Source organism: Agelaius phoeniceus, chromosome 6, assembly GCF_051311805.1.
Source record: "Agelaius phoeniceus isolate bAgePho1 chromosome 6, bAgePho1.hap1, whole genome shotgun sequence".
In the NCBI taxonomy this organism is placed as follows: Eukaryota; Metazoa; Chordata; class Aves; order Passeriformes; family Icteridae; genus Agelaius; species Agelaius phoeniceus.
This window is the reverse complement of record NC_135270.1, coordinates 10,865,841-10,882,275: the sequence shown is the minus strand read 5'-3', so window position 1 is coordinate 10,882,275 and position 16,435 is coordinate 10,865,841. Positions and strand designations below refer to the sequence as shown.

At 52.3% G+C, this 16,435-nt stretch overlaps 1 protein-coding gene across 1 annotated transcript; it reads right to left on the bottom strand.

Annotated features, from left to right (window-relative positions):
- Nucleotides 1-268: 268 nt before the first annotated feature.
- Nucleotides 269-16,435, bottom strand: ZFP91 (ZFP91 zinc finger protein, atypical E3 ubiquitin ligase). Its single transcript, XM_054634813.2, has 11 exons — nt 15,315-16,435; nt 14,622-14,647; nt 8,951-9,166; nt 8,712-8,748; nt 8,170-8,259; nt 7,713-7,835; nt 5,509-5,559; nt 4,889-4,967; nt 4,499-4,613; nt 3,898-3,997; nt 269-3,575 (listed from the first exon to the last, which is right to left on the bottom strand). Exons 1-11 carry the CDS (start codon nt 15,659-15,661, stop codon nt 3,065-3,067), a joined length of 1,695 nt encoding a protein of 564 aa, XP_054490788.2. The 5' UTR covers nt 15,662-16,435; the 3' UTR covers nt 269-3,064.

Genomic DNA, 16,435 nt, shown 5'->3' with positions numbered 1-16,435 from the left:
AACCCCAGGAGTTGAAAAGCAGCTTCCCATGAATACCACAGTGTGCCTGGCTGGGGATCCCAGGGCTGGGGGATCCCCATATGCCCAGCAGGCTCCTTGCCACCCCGTGGCTACTGCAGCAGCTGCTGAGCTTGGGGAGCCCCTGGCCACAGCATCCCCCAGCCACAGAGCCCAGTGGCCCAGGGCCCTCAAGTGCTGCCCGGGCCAAAGGGCCTCCTGCCCCCTCCAATCCCTCCCCAGGAGGAGAAAAAAAAATAAATACAGGGGAAAAAAATACAAAAAAGTTTATTGCAAACTACTACAATAATTTATTGAAGCAAACTGCATGCGAGTGAAGGAGAGACATCGAGGGGAGGAGGAGCTGCAGGAGGGCTGTGTCAGTTTTAGGGCTTCAGAGGGGCATGGAAAGGGAGCTACACATCACTCCTGCATCAGGGGCGAGCAGGCTGTGGTTAGACAGACAGGCACCTGGCCACGGCCAGAAAAAGAAAAGGGAGAGCTACAAGAGGTGTCATGGAAGGACAAGGCAGGGAGCAGCAGGGATCAGAGGTGTCCAGGCCGGGAAGCAAAGGAAATGTTTGATTTTGCATCCCAGAAGTGCAGCCAGGGGCAAACCCTGCTCCACTGGGGTGGACGTGGGACGAGGCAGCCTCCCCCAGCCTGGTGCCAAGTGCTGGGTCACCAGAGGTGAGCAAGCCCTTGGCCCAAAGGCCTTTTAGTGCCATCCCTCGACCAACAAACCCCCAAGCTCTCCTTTAGTGTTCTGTGCAAGGCTCTGCCCAGCCTGCACCTCCCACAGGCACAGGGGCCAGCAGAGACACAGCTCCAGCAGCACCATGTCAGAAGGACAAAGCCAACCTGCCCCGAGGGCCACCAAGTGTCCCCAGAGTGCTGCCCCTCTCTAGCCTGCAAGGGGAGGGGACCAGCTGCCACCCAGAAAGTTTCCTGCTGGAAACCACAGTAAAGCAATCCAAGAAAGACACTGGATCATCTCAACTGAAGGAACTGATTTAGTTTAACACTATTCTACCACAGACCTGCCACCAGGTGTGCTGGGCCCTCCCGTGAGCCAGGCTGCTGCCACAGTGTGACCACGGGATGCCCACACCCAGGGCACCCAACTGCTCAGCCTCGATCCGCCCCTACACCAGGAAGTGCTTCGACTTGCTCTGACAAAGGTATCAGTGCAAGGGGGAGGAGGAAGGGAGAGGGAGAGGGGGCAAACCAGGACAAACAGCCTGAGAAAAGCCAACATGTTTGGGCCACAGCTGGATTTCCAGGCGTCACAGGGGACAGAGTGGGTGTTCAGAGTCAGTTTCCTGTTAATCCAATTAAATTCCACATTTTATTGCGGTTTTCCAGACCCCCAGGTACCCGATTTCAACAAGCTGCTGTGTGCTACAGACCAACTCAGCTGATCTTGTGCTCAGACAAGATACTTCAGCTCTGCTCCCAACCCCAGAAACCCAACCAAAAAACAAGCAAATAAACAAAAAACAGGTTATTCTTCACCTCTTCCAAAACCGCTACGAATTCAAGGCCACTGAATCTCCACACAAAGTTTCAGAGAAGAGCAAAAAAAAATCCAAGTCTCCATAGCAGACACATCTTATCCTATGTAAACTTTTCCAAGGGCTCAAAGCTGCCCTAACTACACCAGCAGGCAACACCTGACCCGCCACGTTTCAGGGAAAGCTGGGGTGTCTATGCAGAAAAGAGAAGCTTTCAGAACACGGCTACACAATCCCCCCTCAAAATGAGAGCAGGGAGAAAAGCTGACAGCCCCATAGTCCCACATCAATCTATTGCCTTGGATAAACAAGCCTGAGAAAACCATATCCAGTCCCTGCTAACTGTGTCTTTGTCCAGACCTGGAAAGGAGAGGCAGAGTTGGATGAGGAGCACCACATCCCCCAGCAGCAAGTAGCTCACAGCTGTCCCAAGAGTCACAAGAACAAGTTCCTGGCTAACAACGTCCTTCCCCAAAAGGCTGGAGGCAAAACAGGCATTTAATACAAGGAGCTCACCCAGAGCTGGGAGGGAGGGAGAGACAGCCCATCACTCACCTCATCCTCCTGCTAACACGTTGCTGCAGAGACTCCCACTGCACACAGGCTCTTCTCCAGGGGCTCTCCCTCTACTCTGCAAAAGCTGCAAGACACATCTGACTCCAGAGCGCTGCCTTCACCTCAGCTCTCCCAGCTGCTGGCACAATGGCACTGGAGCTCCCTGCACTGGAGCCTACCGGGAAACAGCCTGAACCCCTTCCACCCCCGCCCCTAAGAACAGAACTAAAAAATACCGACCCTTTTTTAAACAATAAATAAGGAATCTTGTTACCACAACACAAAAACGAAGCATGTTCAAAGTGCAAATTACTGTCGTCAAACTGGGATGCTCCTCCTTGCCTCTCCCACGCAGGGCTCCTGTAGCCCCCGGGCCTCTCCAAGCAAACATGATCTACGAGCCAGGGCGTTCCCTCCCTCCACTTCCTGCCAGGGCTGGAGCAGGGGAGCGTGGTGGGAGCGGGATGTGCACTGCTGCTTCACAGCTCACCCTGCCGAGGGGCTAAAGTGCCAAACTCCCAGCCCCGGCCAGGAAGGAGGAGACTGCAAGGACCAGAGTGCAGTGGTGCATAGAAGTCGGGACCAGGGGCAGAGGGAGTCCTAAGGAACTTCTCCAGAGCACGTCCAACGCTTTTTAGTTTGCCAGTGGGGCCATGCCATGGAGCCAGAAAGGCAACAATTGCTTTGGGGTAGAGCGAGGGGTTTCAGCAGTGCCCCCCTCCCTTGGAGAAAGCCGCCGCTCAATCCAACTTGCTCTGGCAATGGCAGCACGTGCCCCTTTCCACCAAGGGGCCGTGGGAGAGAGAGAAGTGGTTGGGAGAAAGAGGATGTGCTGTGATCCGCGCTGGAGGGGAGCAGACCCTTCAGTTATTTACTAGTATTGTAAGTTTTGTTTAACTTTCCTTTCTTTCAGTAAGTGCCTCCTCCTTTTTTTTTTTTTCCTTTTCCTTTTAAATACAGAGTCCCAACTGTCCCAGCACCCAGGTGCTCCCCTGCCACTAGGGTCCAGTGGAGTCTGAATCTTCAATGAGCACCTCCGTGCTGGCTCCCAGCATCTCTGTGTTCATGACCAGCCCCTCTGGGTTCGCGCTGCTGCCGCTGCCCACGAAGAGCTTGCCGTCAGCCACCAGGCTCACCCGCTCTGCCCCGCCACAGTAGGGCTTTGGCATCCCCTCTGGGCTCAGCAGCAGGCAATCTGCTGGAGGAGCACTGCCCAGGGGGTCGGGGAGCAGCGGGAGGCCCTGGCCATCTGTGGGTGGCACAATGGCCTCGGGATTAGTGCCCAGGATATCGGTGCTGGTGATCAGGGCACCCGCGTTGGCAGCCAGTGCTTCAGCAATGAGCACTTCGGGGTGACTCTTGGCTTTGTGGGCCACCACGCTGTCCTTCTTCTCGAATTTCTTGCCACAAATATTGCAGGAGAACTGGTAGAAGGAGTCTGCATCATGCTTCTTCATGTGCCAGTTGAGGGAAGCCTTCTGCCGGCAGGTGAATCCGCAGATCTCACACCTTGGAGGGGACAATGAGGAGGTCACAACAAAGGGACATCCACACATGCTCATAAGGACAATAGTAGTGAGGTGGCAGCTCGGGAGAACAGCAGGGGCTCGCTAATGTCACTGCAGCTCCAGCTCTGATTATATTTACTGAGGGCTTACTTTCCCCAGATCCACACCAAGACACGGCCCCGAGGAGCAGGTGACTCAAGTGTGTGTTCAAAGAGAGCTGCAACACCAGGAGCGGGCTCCAGCCTGACTTCAGAGCTGCTCTGAAATGGGTGTTTCAGGGGTCCCTCAGAGCAGGAGGGCAAGGCACAGGCAGAGGTACTCACTGCAAGGGCTTCTCGCCCGTGTGGATCATCCGGTGCACTGCCAAGTTGTGGGAGCTCTTGAAGGCCCGGGCGCAGTACTCGCAGATGTAATCCCTTTGATCTGAAAGACAACACCAGTTGCAGCACTGCTCTCCCACAGACCTGCCCCCTTTCCCAACTCTCAGGCAGTGCAGGTAAAGCTGCCCAAGAAGGAGCAGAGCTACAAGTTCTGGGAAGAGGAGGTGTCCCACAACACGCCACAGCCGCAGATCTGGAGAGGAGAGGCACGATTAAGACTCTCCTAAGAGCTAATTATCCACTCCAACCAAAACTGAAAGACTGGCAAATTGGGATAAATCAGACTTTATCTGTTGAGGCTTATTCCCCTACAGAGCCCCTGAGTGATGCCTGCCAGAAGGAGAATTAAAACCTCTATAGTCTATTTCTTTCATTTGCTTAAAAGATGGTAATCCAGAAGACAGTAATACCCTGCTGCTGCTGCAAATCTATGCCACCTGACTTGGCTTCACTCTCTGCAGAAGTCCCAGAGGCTTTTCCATTTTCCCTCTATCTGTTCACTGACCTGAAGAGGAGTTTGCATCTACTTCCCACCCCTCTGTACCTGTGTGATGTTTGGCATGACGCAGGAGCTGCTTCTGGAGCCGGAACAGCCGACCGCAGGAGGGATGAGGACACACATATTTTTTCTTCAGTAAGTGCTGATATTTTATGTGATGCTGGAAAGAAAGAGTGGAAGTTTGCAGACTGTTCATGGCTGACTGAACAGCTGAGGTTCACTTAAGTTTAGATCCCCACTGGAAAATAAAACACATATGGACATCCAGCAACCTGACAGACACTCACACACACGGCTACAACTCGCCACAAAGAAGTCTTCCAAAATGACAGCATCAGGAAGGGGTGTGAGTGCCAGTGGAGGTTTAGCTGCCTGTTCAAGCACCCCTTCCCTGCCCTCCCACGTGCCACAGAGGAAGTGGACAGCCCCACCAACCTGCAGGTACCGCGGGTGAGCCAGGACTGTGCCGCAGCCTTCCATCTCACAGCGCACATACTGGATCGGGGGCTTCTTCCTGGGAAATCAGCAAGGAGAGGGGCAGAGTGCTTGGCTGCTTCTATGCCCAGGTGATTCTATAGATAAAGATTCTATATATATTCTATTTAGAATCACAGTTCTCTGTGTCTGTGAGGGGCTGATGTGTCTCATGCCACAAATAAGAAGTGCAAGCACAGCAAAGCACCACTGCTCCAAAATCCCTGCCTGGACTGTGATACAGTTGCTGTCCAAGAGCCACCTCTTCTCCTGCCACTACTTGAGGGCTCTCCCTAGAGCTGGGAAAACCTCAGGAGACCCAGAATTGATAAAGCAATTCCTTATTGCTGGGCAATGCCATAGGAGGGATCAACTGAGAAGTGGGCAGGGGGCTGGTTCACTTGGAAGAAATTAAACCAGCACCTACAGGGGAAGGAGAAGAGGGAAGACAAGGCTTGCTGCTGTTTTTGGTTTTTATTCCCTTTAAGGCAGAGAGATGGCTTTGGGACAATCCTTGTCTGCATGTAGGACACAAGGGAAGCAAGTCTGCAGAACACAACTGGGTTGAGAGGACCACTTACCTTCTCTTGGGCAGCCTTGGGCTCTTGTCATCCTTTCTCCTCCTTCCCCTCCTGTAACAGGGATACAGAAACAGAACTGAGAGAAGCTTCTTTACATTAGCAGTGGGCAGAGACTTTGAAGTGTATGCTGTATCGCCTCATTAACTGCATGGTCTAGAAAAAAAACTGAGTGCAAGTTGGAGACAGATTTAAAAGATGGAGAATTCCAGAGAAATAAATGCTTCACATGCTTTGCTCTCTCAATACTTCCCATTTCCTACTGCATTTTTCATAAACATGTATTTTTCCAACACGGTCTAGAACCGACAGTGCACCCTGTTTCCTCTGCTCTGCTGGGGAACATTCCACACCATAGGAAAACATCCATCTGCCTGGTCAGGAAGAATAGGATTAATGATCCAGCAGCTATTTTAAAGGGCTCTGAATTAGCCACAGCAGCTTCTGTACCTGTCAAGACAAAAATCTAGGCTCTGTCTGAGCAGACCTGTGCTCACATGTAAACTGCAGCCTCCCAAGCCACAGCTCTGCCCAGCTCCGCCTGCCTGATCCCATTGCTGCAGAGACACTTGGAGCAGATTGATGGAAGTATTTTCTAGACTCAACTGAGACATCTGTATTGATGGCAAGCCAGGAACACGCTGAACACACACTCAGCATTCAAGCCAAGCCCTCAGAAGAGCCACAGGTTTTATTACGCACAGAAAGTAGTGTCTGCTTCAAACAACAAAACCTCAAGCCTCAGAAAGCAGTCTCCAACAGACAAAAATGTTCTCAAAATATCAGCCTCCTCACTCCTCTCCACTGTGAATCAGCAGCAGCTCAGTAACAGCAAGAGAAATTACACCACAAGTGTGCAGCAGGTCAGCAGAGGGAGCCCGGGCTGTTCCAACCACTCAGAGAGGAACTGAGGTACAAAACCAGCTCCTTTTTCTTTTTTTCCCCTCACATTATCCCAAAGAATGGCTTTAACACAGTCACATAAACCCATCTCCCTCTGCTGCGAGGAGGAATGCTTCAGCCATGAGTTCCAGGGACAGCACACACCAGAAGGTGTCAGCCACTGGTGACTGACTGGGTCGCAAAAGTTTATTGTTTACTTCTTGAAAGCAAGGGGAAAACAGCTGATTTTCCTGACCTCTGGTGAAGTCCTAACTGTACAAAAAGGACACTTACCACACACACACAAGGTATTGCAGTGACAAGACATCCCAGTGTCTGCCCCCAGCACACAGCAGGAATGCTGCCCTCTCCCACTGGCTTTCGGGATCTACTTGAGGCATCACAAGGAACCCATTGTAAGGACACCCGGTGTGGGAACTCAGCACATCCCTCCAGATGTCCAGAGTTACCAAGAACCCTGTCGGGGGACTCGGAGGCCCTGGCATGCTGCCAGGAACACCTGGTGGCTTGATTTTGATCCTTCCAGCGAATTGCCAGCTTGGCATAGGGATGTGAAAGCCACACAGGTTTGAATGGTGTAATAACAAGGTGTTCACAGGGTGAAAATGTAGATTTTAGGATTTTTGGTATAGGGGTTATGGGGACAAGATGGAGGAATCAGGGCGTGTTTAGTCCTTCTTTCTTCTTCTTGTTCTCCATTTTCTGCTGTGATGTTGGCACTTAGAAATTGGTTTAGAGTAGAAGTGCACTGTCTAACATAGGTGATAGGTATTGGAAATTAAAAGTAAATAGGATATATGTAGTTTGTAGTATAAAAAGACGACAGCGCCTTGGGGGCAGTGGGGAGTGCTTGTGGCTGCCGTGCTGAGCGGACTTTGGCTAGGCAGCAAGAAAATTTTGTAGATAAGAAATAATAAAGAACCTGAAGGCCAAAAAAGTGAAGAGTCCAGACTCATTCTTCAGAGTGTGGGCTGCTGCAGAACCATCCCACGCATCTCGGGGCAGAGAACAGACAGCTGACCCGAGAACCCTGAAGTATTTCCCACTGTGTGGTCACACCCAGGGAGGCTGACTAACCACAGGATGATGAAAAACCCCTCCACTTCAGCTAAACTCTGATTTTTTTGTAGCTGAAGACAGGCAAGATGTGAGGGCACAGGATAAACAGCACTGCCCCATCAGCTGTCAGGCCCAGAAGAGGAGGGGGATGGGGGGAACCAACAACAATTAAACACTGTTGTACACCAGCAAGAATGCAAAACACACAGCACACACTGGCATGCGCAACTGCAGAGTTTACTTACTTCCTTGGTGGTTCTTCATCCTCCTGAAACTCATTCTCTTCTTTCACTTCCACTTTAATCTCTTTCTGCCTTTCTTTTTCCTCCTTCCCCTTGCTAGCTTTTCTCCTTTGCTTTGGTGCTTCCCTACGAAGACACAAATACAAGACTTTACTCCAATACTCTTCCCACTCTCTGCTTTTTACAAAGATTTCAACAAAAACTGGACCCAAGTTCAAGTCTGTTCTTCAATCCCACTTTCAAGCAGAAATAAGAACCAGGCTTAGGGAAGTAGCCAGCAGCCAGCAAGGCTCTAAAGGCTTCAGTCCCTGAGACAACAGTTCTGGCCAATGCAGGCACTGTTTAGAACCATTCCACCAGATCAACTAGCACAGGTGCTTTGGGGCATATTAAGATAATTCAAGTAACATGCCCATATTTTTTTGGTCTAAAGCCCCAATAAGTACATAATCCAATATACTTCTCTAGGTGAGGCTTGTAGGTCTCATCTCTGGGATCATCTTTGAAGGGAACTTCTTCCTCACTGATGAGCATCTCCTCATCATCATCACTGTTCGGAGAAAAGGAGAAGAGAGGACTTTGGCAGCAACAGCTTGGCCACTACTGCAAGAATAATATCTGTGCACCATTCCCCAGCATGGCAAAGACACTATTACACTGCACTTCCTCATCCAGCATGACTGGGGAAAGGTACCAGCCTGCACTGACCAAGGAGCACAGTGACAACCAGAACAGGCCAGGCAGAGCTGTGTCCTCTCCTGAACCCACCCACCCACAGCAACAAAGCTACCAGGTGGAATGCCCAGATCAAATCTTACTATCCATTTCTCCACAGTATCTCCCGACATCTGTGCACACTGGGACTGCAACAGCAAGGGGCCAAAGGAGACAGAGCTACTGTCAGTCCCATGGATCATTTCACACTAACATTTATTTTCAAGCAACTCAGGCCCACCTGGAGACACCGAATAGGAAGAAACACCACAAAATAAGATGTCCTACCTGACTCCATCTGGAGACTGATGCTCATCTGTGACCACTGAAAGGAAAAGTCACCATTAGGTTTCAAAGTGTGTTCGCTGCAGTGAGCTCATCTGTCTCACGGTACCTCCGTCAACATTCAGAGCCGGGAGTGCTGGTGGCAGAAGGCACCCGTGACAAGCAGCACCACGCCAGCACAGCCACACGCCCCGAGTCACACCCGCAGCCCTGACTGTCCCTGGGCCTTCCGTGGCACGTACCATACTCCAGCTGGTCGGCGTTGGGCTCTGACTTGCAGATGAGCTGCAGGGAGGCAGCCTTGGCTCTGGAGGCGCGGGAGTTCTCAGGGTCGCGCTGGCGGGTGGCCGCCGCTGTCCGGCTGCTGCGCCAGCTCCGGCTGGGCCGCGCCGTGCCCATGGGAGAGCCATGGCTGAGCGTGCCAGACACCTCCTCCTCCTCCTTCTCTTCTTTGGGAGCTGGAACACACAGTGCAGGGTGTTTCATCAGAGTACAAAACACCTAAATCCCCTCATTAAATCACACCTTAAATCACAGCAGCCCCTGTTCACGCCTAGAAAGGCTGATCTGGAACAGAGACTAGACGGAGCTAAATGGATAAAATAGGTATTTATTGAAAGGCTCAAAAGGATACACCTTGGGCAGTGTATCCTGCCAGGAGGATACACTGGCAGGGCCTGGCCAGACCCAGAGCCTGGCCAGACCCAGAGCCAGCCCAGGACCCTACGCCCAACATGAATCCAAGAATGGTTCCTGGTCACGAGTTTTTTTACGCTTTTCTAAGTTTTGGTTCATCTACATATTGGGTTCAATTGTCAAGTTACAGCTCCAGCTCATGAAGCCTCACTCCCCTGGCTTGCCCCCTTCTCTTCACCGTTGTTTATGCTTTTTGGGTAATGGCTTTCCTTGATTCTCTAGCTAGGAAGGGATTGTTTTGTCAAAGTACCCTGTGAAGAGAACTTACTAACACCTAACATGAAGTTTCGGAGTTACACACCCAATAGCAAAGAATGTGAAAAATATAGAAGCTAAAACCCAAGGCGTCACTGCCTGCTGTGGGGAACCTGCTCAGCCCTCTATGCTGAGCCAGGAGACCCCCCAGGCCCTCACCTCAGCAGACCTTCCCTTAAAACTCTCCTCACATTCCCTCTAAGGAAAGACACTAATATTTAAAAGCAGCTTGTATTTCCCTTGGATAAAGGCTTCTAAGACAATGATTTGCTGGCTCTAAGCACAACAAGAGACACTCATAAAGCTCAGCAAGTGCTTTATGAAAGGCCAGCTTCAAAGTTGAGCCATGTGAAAAGTCGTGTTTAGAGAATTCCCCAAACATATACTTCATTGGAATTGTACACCTGGCAATATCCCTGAGGGATCTGAGCTGGATGTTTCTGGTGCTGTGCTAGAGCAAAAAGCATCACAAACGCTGTTAGCCTGAGGCCTCCACACTTATTTACAGCTTGTACAGGTGGTTTCCTTTTGGCTCATGGCTGGTCTCCAAACATGCTTTGGCAAGATAAAGAGAACTGGCTGAAATGTCTTGTGAGCAAGTTAATCCCTTAAAAACTAAAATTCCCGAGTACAGTTCATTTGATCACATTTTTTGGCACTTGCTGTGACACTGGGCCGTCATGAACTCAACACCCTTTGAAATGTTACAGCTGGTCACAGAATGGTTTGGGTTGGAAGGGACCTTAAATCAGCTCATTGCAACCCCTGCCATGGGCAGCAACACCTTCCCCTAGCTCAGGTTGCTCCAAGCCCTGTCCAACCTGACCTTGGATACTTCCAGGGATGAGCAATCCACAACCTCTCTGATTCCTCCCAGTCTGCAATCTCCAGTTTTACATCAAGCCTTCTGAACCAAATGATCCTTTTTCTCCTAGCATGTAGTTTGCTTTGCATTACTCACTGTCTGATCCTTGATTAACAGGGTGGGAATAAGCAACATTTGGCTGGAAAAGCCTGACTGGAATCCCGGATGTGAGGCATCACACTGTGTTGTAAACCATCAAGCTGTGTCTTGCACGTATAAACCTCACCATCAGAGCATGAACTGCACCCTCCTGGATTTCCTTAGCAGATCTCAAGGTGACTGCTGCATGTTCTCAGTCCTTGTGGTCAACATCTCATTTTTGAATGCTAAACCAAACCCAAAGACACTCGAAACCATCCTCTATAAATTCCCCCCTCAACCACTACTGTGTTGCCAGGGATAGCACTGCTGCTCTGGAAGAGCTGTATTCCTCCCTTGGAAGACCGGGCATTCAGCTGATAATACTTATCATTTTGAAAATCATGCTTGCAGAGCTGAAGCAGTCCTGCATCAGAGCACACCCCTCACCCAGCAGCTCTGTTTCCATCCTCTCAAGTGAAGGTCTTGGATAAGCCTTTTCCCAGGATTTCTTCTTCTACTTCCTGTGCTTCATGTGTCTAACAGATTCAGGGCATTTTCACATGCTGAGAACACCCAGGTACCTCCCAAACCCCATCCTTAGGAGAGAGATGTATCAATTATTTACCTTGCCACACAGCTGACAGTGATACAGAGCTAGGAGCTGAAAAACCTTCCAACTCCAGACCCTCCCAACATGGTCCCTGGTCCCTATCCAAGGGTCAGGGCTGCACCAGGGAACTTCTGTCTGTCAAGTGTTCAGCTGCAGGAACAGCTGGAATCAGCCATCACCAAAGCCCTTGCTCAAAACATGGGAAGTCCTAGATTGGAATAAATTTTTGTCTCTTTTTCCTTCATCAAAAATAGATTAAAAATCATGAGCGAATGCCAGTCCCTGGGAAAAGGGACAAGGAAAGGAAACCTGGAAGGACACTCACAGTGAAGTTGTGGCTTTGTTTAGACAATCAAAGGACAAGACTCTGGGCACTGCTCTGCTTTTCAACAGAGCTGAACTTTGATTTATAAGGCATTTGGAAGCTTCTTACTGACCCTGCAGACAATTTCAGAAAATGCATGTGTGCAGTTAGGTGAAAAGAAAATAAACTATTAATTGCTAAGTTAAAAAGCTTCTATAAAAATAAATGCACCACAACAAATGCACACCTCTGGGATTTAAGGAAGCAACCACACAGTGGGTAAGGCACCAAACACCTGCTTTCATAATGGAAAATGGACAAAAATGAAACTCAGGAAAAATATCCAAGTGCAAAGCTCTATCCAAAGGGCTCTTCCCCACCAGAGCACTGTGGAACTGTACAGATGGGATACAGGAAAATCCTTGGAGGGTTTGGTGCTGAGCTATTTAAATTCAGTGCGTTTTTATACGGTTTGGTTTTAAAAAATGACACTACTTTCTCCAAACACTGACAAAGCCTTAAGGGAAAGCAATGCTCCCAAAAAGAGCATGAAGCATTAAGAATAAAACTCTTAGGTATAATGTGAGTCCTCTCTGTACAAAACCAATTACCACTTCCTGAGCCCTAAAGTTTTCCATCTTTTTTTAAATTTGTCAAACCTATCTTGTTTTCTTAGCAAAACCCCTGGATTTGAGAATGGGCTTCCAGGGAGGTGACTTTCCTGACTACTGACTAAAATGAAAATTATTCCCACAAGAATACAGAGCGCTGTGGGAAGGCAGACGTGAATTCTGCTACACAGCGACTGCAGCTACACAAATTCATTTGTAAGCTGAGATTAAACGTTCTACTTATGCATCCAATATTCCTGCAGGCACACGTTGGGAAATCCTGCAACTGCATGACTAAGCAGGCAACAGGGAATAGCCAGGGAGCACAGGCTGACACTGCAGCTGCCCCATGGTGACAGTCACACTCGGGCTGTGACACAACACAACACACACACCTTGGGCTCTGATCTCCCTCCAAACTCCCTGTCAGACCTGCACAGCCAGAACTGCCCAGGGGATGCAGGAAAAGCCTGATCCCATGGCTTTGTACCATGGCTGTCCCAGGGAATATTCCCAACTGGATTTAGCAGTTGACAGTAAAGGCTAATACTGCAACGCAAAAAAAAAAAAAAAAAAAAAAATCAATATTTTTTGATTTATCAGGGAACACAAGCACACAAGAATTCCAAACCTTCACCAGAACCACTCAGCACCTTATCCCAGCTCCATGCAGGGTGAAAGGGCAAATGAGATTTTGCCTTCCAGGCTCACAGGGGGGCTCCTGGCTACCAAAAACCCTGTTGTGCAAGGAAAGCTGCTGCTTGCTTACACTGGTCTGGCTCCTTCAAAAATCTCTGCTAAAGCCCAACAGAAGGAGGAGGGAGAAGCTCCCCCTGCTCCTGCACAACCTGTCCAAGGAAGGAAGGAGGAGGAGGAAGACACTCCTCAGCCTGTTTCCAGGTTCCCTCCAAGCAGCACAAGGTGCACAAGGGCTCCATCCAGCGTGCAGCCAAGACACAGGAGTGCAGCTTCCTCACTTCTGTGCTCCTGTAGACTAAAAAACAAACCAGAAACAAACAACCCCCACCCCCCACGGCACAGACTTCCTCTGGCCCAGAAGTCAGCACTTCCCAGTGCCAATTTCCACGCAACTATCCCTACCATCACTTTGGCTGCAAATGTAATTGGGAAAAGAAAGAGCCCCAGAAGTTTAACACTTTTTCCACTCTCACCTTGAAGCACAGCTGAAACTCTCAGAGGCCAAGTTAAAGGCTAAAATGGCTCGAGTGCAGAGAGCCCCCAAACCCAGGAATTTCAGTCTGACAACTTTCACTTCCTGGGGTAAAAATGGGAATATTCTGCCTGTTTTCTACCACTGCCAATGAATATTTCTCCTTAAACTAAAAACCAAGAAAGTCTTAACTCTATGCACATACAAAGCTAAACTTTTTTAGACATTTCAGCAACTCTGCTTTGCCATAAAAGCCTGAAGCTCTGACATTATGCTACCCACCCTGTACACAGTGAGGGGTAAATACACACAAGCAAGATCAGGACTCAACACACAGTGGTTAATTCTGCTTCAGTCTATAAAAACACACCTTGCCAGCTGGAACTGCAATGGATTTCCACACCCAAATGGAATAAAGTCTTGTAGGAGGAAAGCTAAAGAGTTACCAAAACACGAGAATAACAGCAGCCTCTGAGACAGAGCTGCTGGCAAACAAACCCGGGCAGCTCCAGCAGAAAGGGGAATTCATCGGCACAGGTGTGTGACCTCCTTTCCTCAGGGCTTCATTCTGCCACAATTCTCTGGTGCCAGATCAAAAACAACACTACACAAAGCCCTCTACTTGGACCTGTTTCAGAAGTCATCACCAGGTAAGGAGCAAAGCCCACTAGCTTTTTTTTTTTTTGCTTTTTAGGCTTTTTTTTTTAACAAGAAATTTTTAAATAGGTGCACAAAGTTCACAGTGTGCACTGGAAAACAAAAGCTCTGCTAAAGGTTGCAGATCCCCACAGCTGGGGCTTTTGTGTTCAGACCCTACTCACGCCCCCAGTTCTAAATAATTTTCTCTTTTACCCCTGAAGACATCAGCCTAAAAAATCCATAATCCACTAAAGCTAGAACACAACAAGTGTGAATATCTGAATACTCTGATTTCCACACAACTACCCCAGGTCTCCTGAGGATCTACTCCTGTATTCCTGAGCACAGAACAGAAGTGAACCCAGGATTTGCCGACTGCTTGGGACTGCTGTGCAACAAGAGCTGTCAAACCATGGAGCAGCTCAGCCTCACGCTCAAACAGCCATGGAAAACCCGAGTGCTTTTTGGGACAGTGAGATTTTGCAGGTTGGGTACGTGCCAACAGCAGCAGCTTATCACAGTTCCACAGTCTTGAGAGAGACTCAGAAAGAAACTGCACATCACCCAGCACTAAAATATTCTTTAAAAGGAAGATCCAAAAAGAGGATTGGGCTAAACCATGGGACAACCCAGACTTTCTAGATGGAACACGACACCAGGAGTGAACAATTCAACTCTTACCTTTACCAGCGACTTTATCTGTGGACCTGAAAAAAAGCACAAAAGCAAGCGTAAGAGCCAGACTCTATGGGGTGGGCAGCAACAAGGAACTGAATGACATGGAGATGAGCCCCAATTCCCCAAAGCCGTGGTGCCTCTCTATAGGATCATTGTTTTCAACCCCTCATGCCAAGGTGGATTGTTTCAGCCGCAGGAAGCTGAGGGGAACTACAGGAATATCCAGCAGCAGAGGCCCAGCCATGCCCAGGACAATTAGGAGTGATCCAAGGGGGTTGTGTGCTCAGAACAGGGGAGAGCAGCTGCACTTCCGAAGGCTCCGGTGTCCCGCTCAGGACCGAAAGTGCAGCGAACGCAGCCTCTCCACACGGGAAGGAGGATCCCACCGCCTCCCTCACCCGGACCTTTGGCAGAGGAAGCCAAACCGCGCTGGCGCCGCGGGGCACCGGGACAGCGGCCGCTGCCCGAGGGCGCTGCGCAGCCGGCGATTCCCGGGACACGGCCCTTCCTGGGAAGGGACCGGCGGGGCCGGCCCAGCCCGGCCGGAACAAAGGGGTAGCGGCGCGGGGCACCCCGCAGCCGGAGGCGGCCCCGGGCCCTGGGCCCGTTCGCGCGGGTCGGGCAGAGGCCGCATCCCCCCCCTTGCGGCCGCGACCCCCGGAAGGAGCGGGCGGAGCCGGCGCTGCAGGGACTCACCCGGCCCGGGGGGCCTTCCTGGCCGCGGGCGGCGTCTCGGCGGCGGGCTGCTCGGCGGCGGGCCGCGCCCCAGGGCTGCTCCGCCGGCGTCGGGGATACTCGGCCTTACGGCGGCGGGACGCGGCGGCGGCGGCTGCAGCTCCCCCCGCGGCCGAAGCGGCGCGGCCGCGCTCCCGGCCGCCCCTCAGCACCCGGCTGCCGCCGGACTCCTCCCCCTGATCGGCGGCGGGTGGCGGCGGCGGACGGCGGCGGCCCGAAGCCGGTGGTCGGTCGGCGGCGGGCGGCGGTCCCGGGGCGGGCGGCGGCTCGGCGGCGGCGCCCCCCGGCTGCTCGGTGCCCGCCGGCATCGGGGCGGCGGCGGCGGCGGGGCCGGGACGGCCGCGCTCCACCCTCGGCCGGGCACGCCCGCCCCCGCCGCCCACGGCCAATCAGCGCCCGCCGCCCGCCTTCACGCGCGGCCCCTGCGCCCCGCCTCCTGCCCGCGTCCACCAATCCGCAGGCGGGACTCAGGGGACGGCCCTGCCCCCCAGGACCGAGTGCCCCCGCCCGCCGCGCTCACGCCTTTCCCCGCCGCTCTCGCGCCGCCTGGCCAATGGGCGGCCCGGCCGGGGCGGGGCCCGCCCCCCCACCGCCGAGCGGCCAATCAGCGCGCTGCTCCCGCGCGCGCCCCGGACTCGCACCGCCTCTCGCGCAGGCGCTGCCACGGCCGCTGCGCTCGCGCTCCCGCTCCCCCCCCGGCTGGCCCCGCTCGGCGCCCACTCGAGCGCGGCCCCCGCCGCCGCCGCCCCGCAGGCCCCTCCGCCCGGACCGCCCGTCCGCCGCGCGGCCGCCGCCCAGGCCCTGGCTCCGCAGGGCTCCCTACCGCCGCCGCTGCCTGCGCCCCTCCGCCTGCCCCCGGGCCCCTTTGCCCCTCGGGCGAGGCCTGGCAAGGGAAGCCGCTCGCCGCCTCGCCCCACGCGGCTGCTCCGTGCCGTGGGGCTGCGGCGCCGCCCGTAGTACCGGCGGGGCCTGGCGGCCGGGCCGCTTTTTGCTACCGCTTCTCCTTTAAGAAAAAAAAAAACGCCCCGTCGGGCGGCGGGTGAAAGTCGGTGACAAAATGGTGGCCGGCGCAAGGGGGGCGG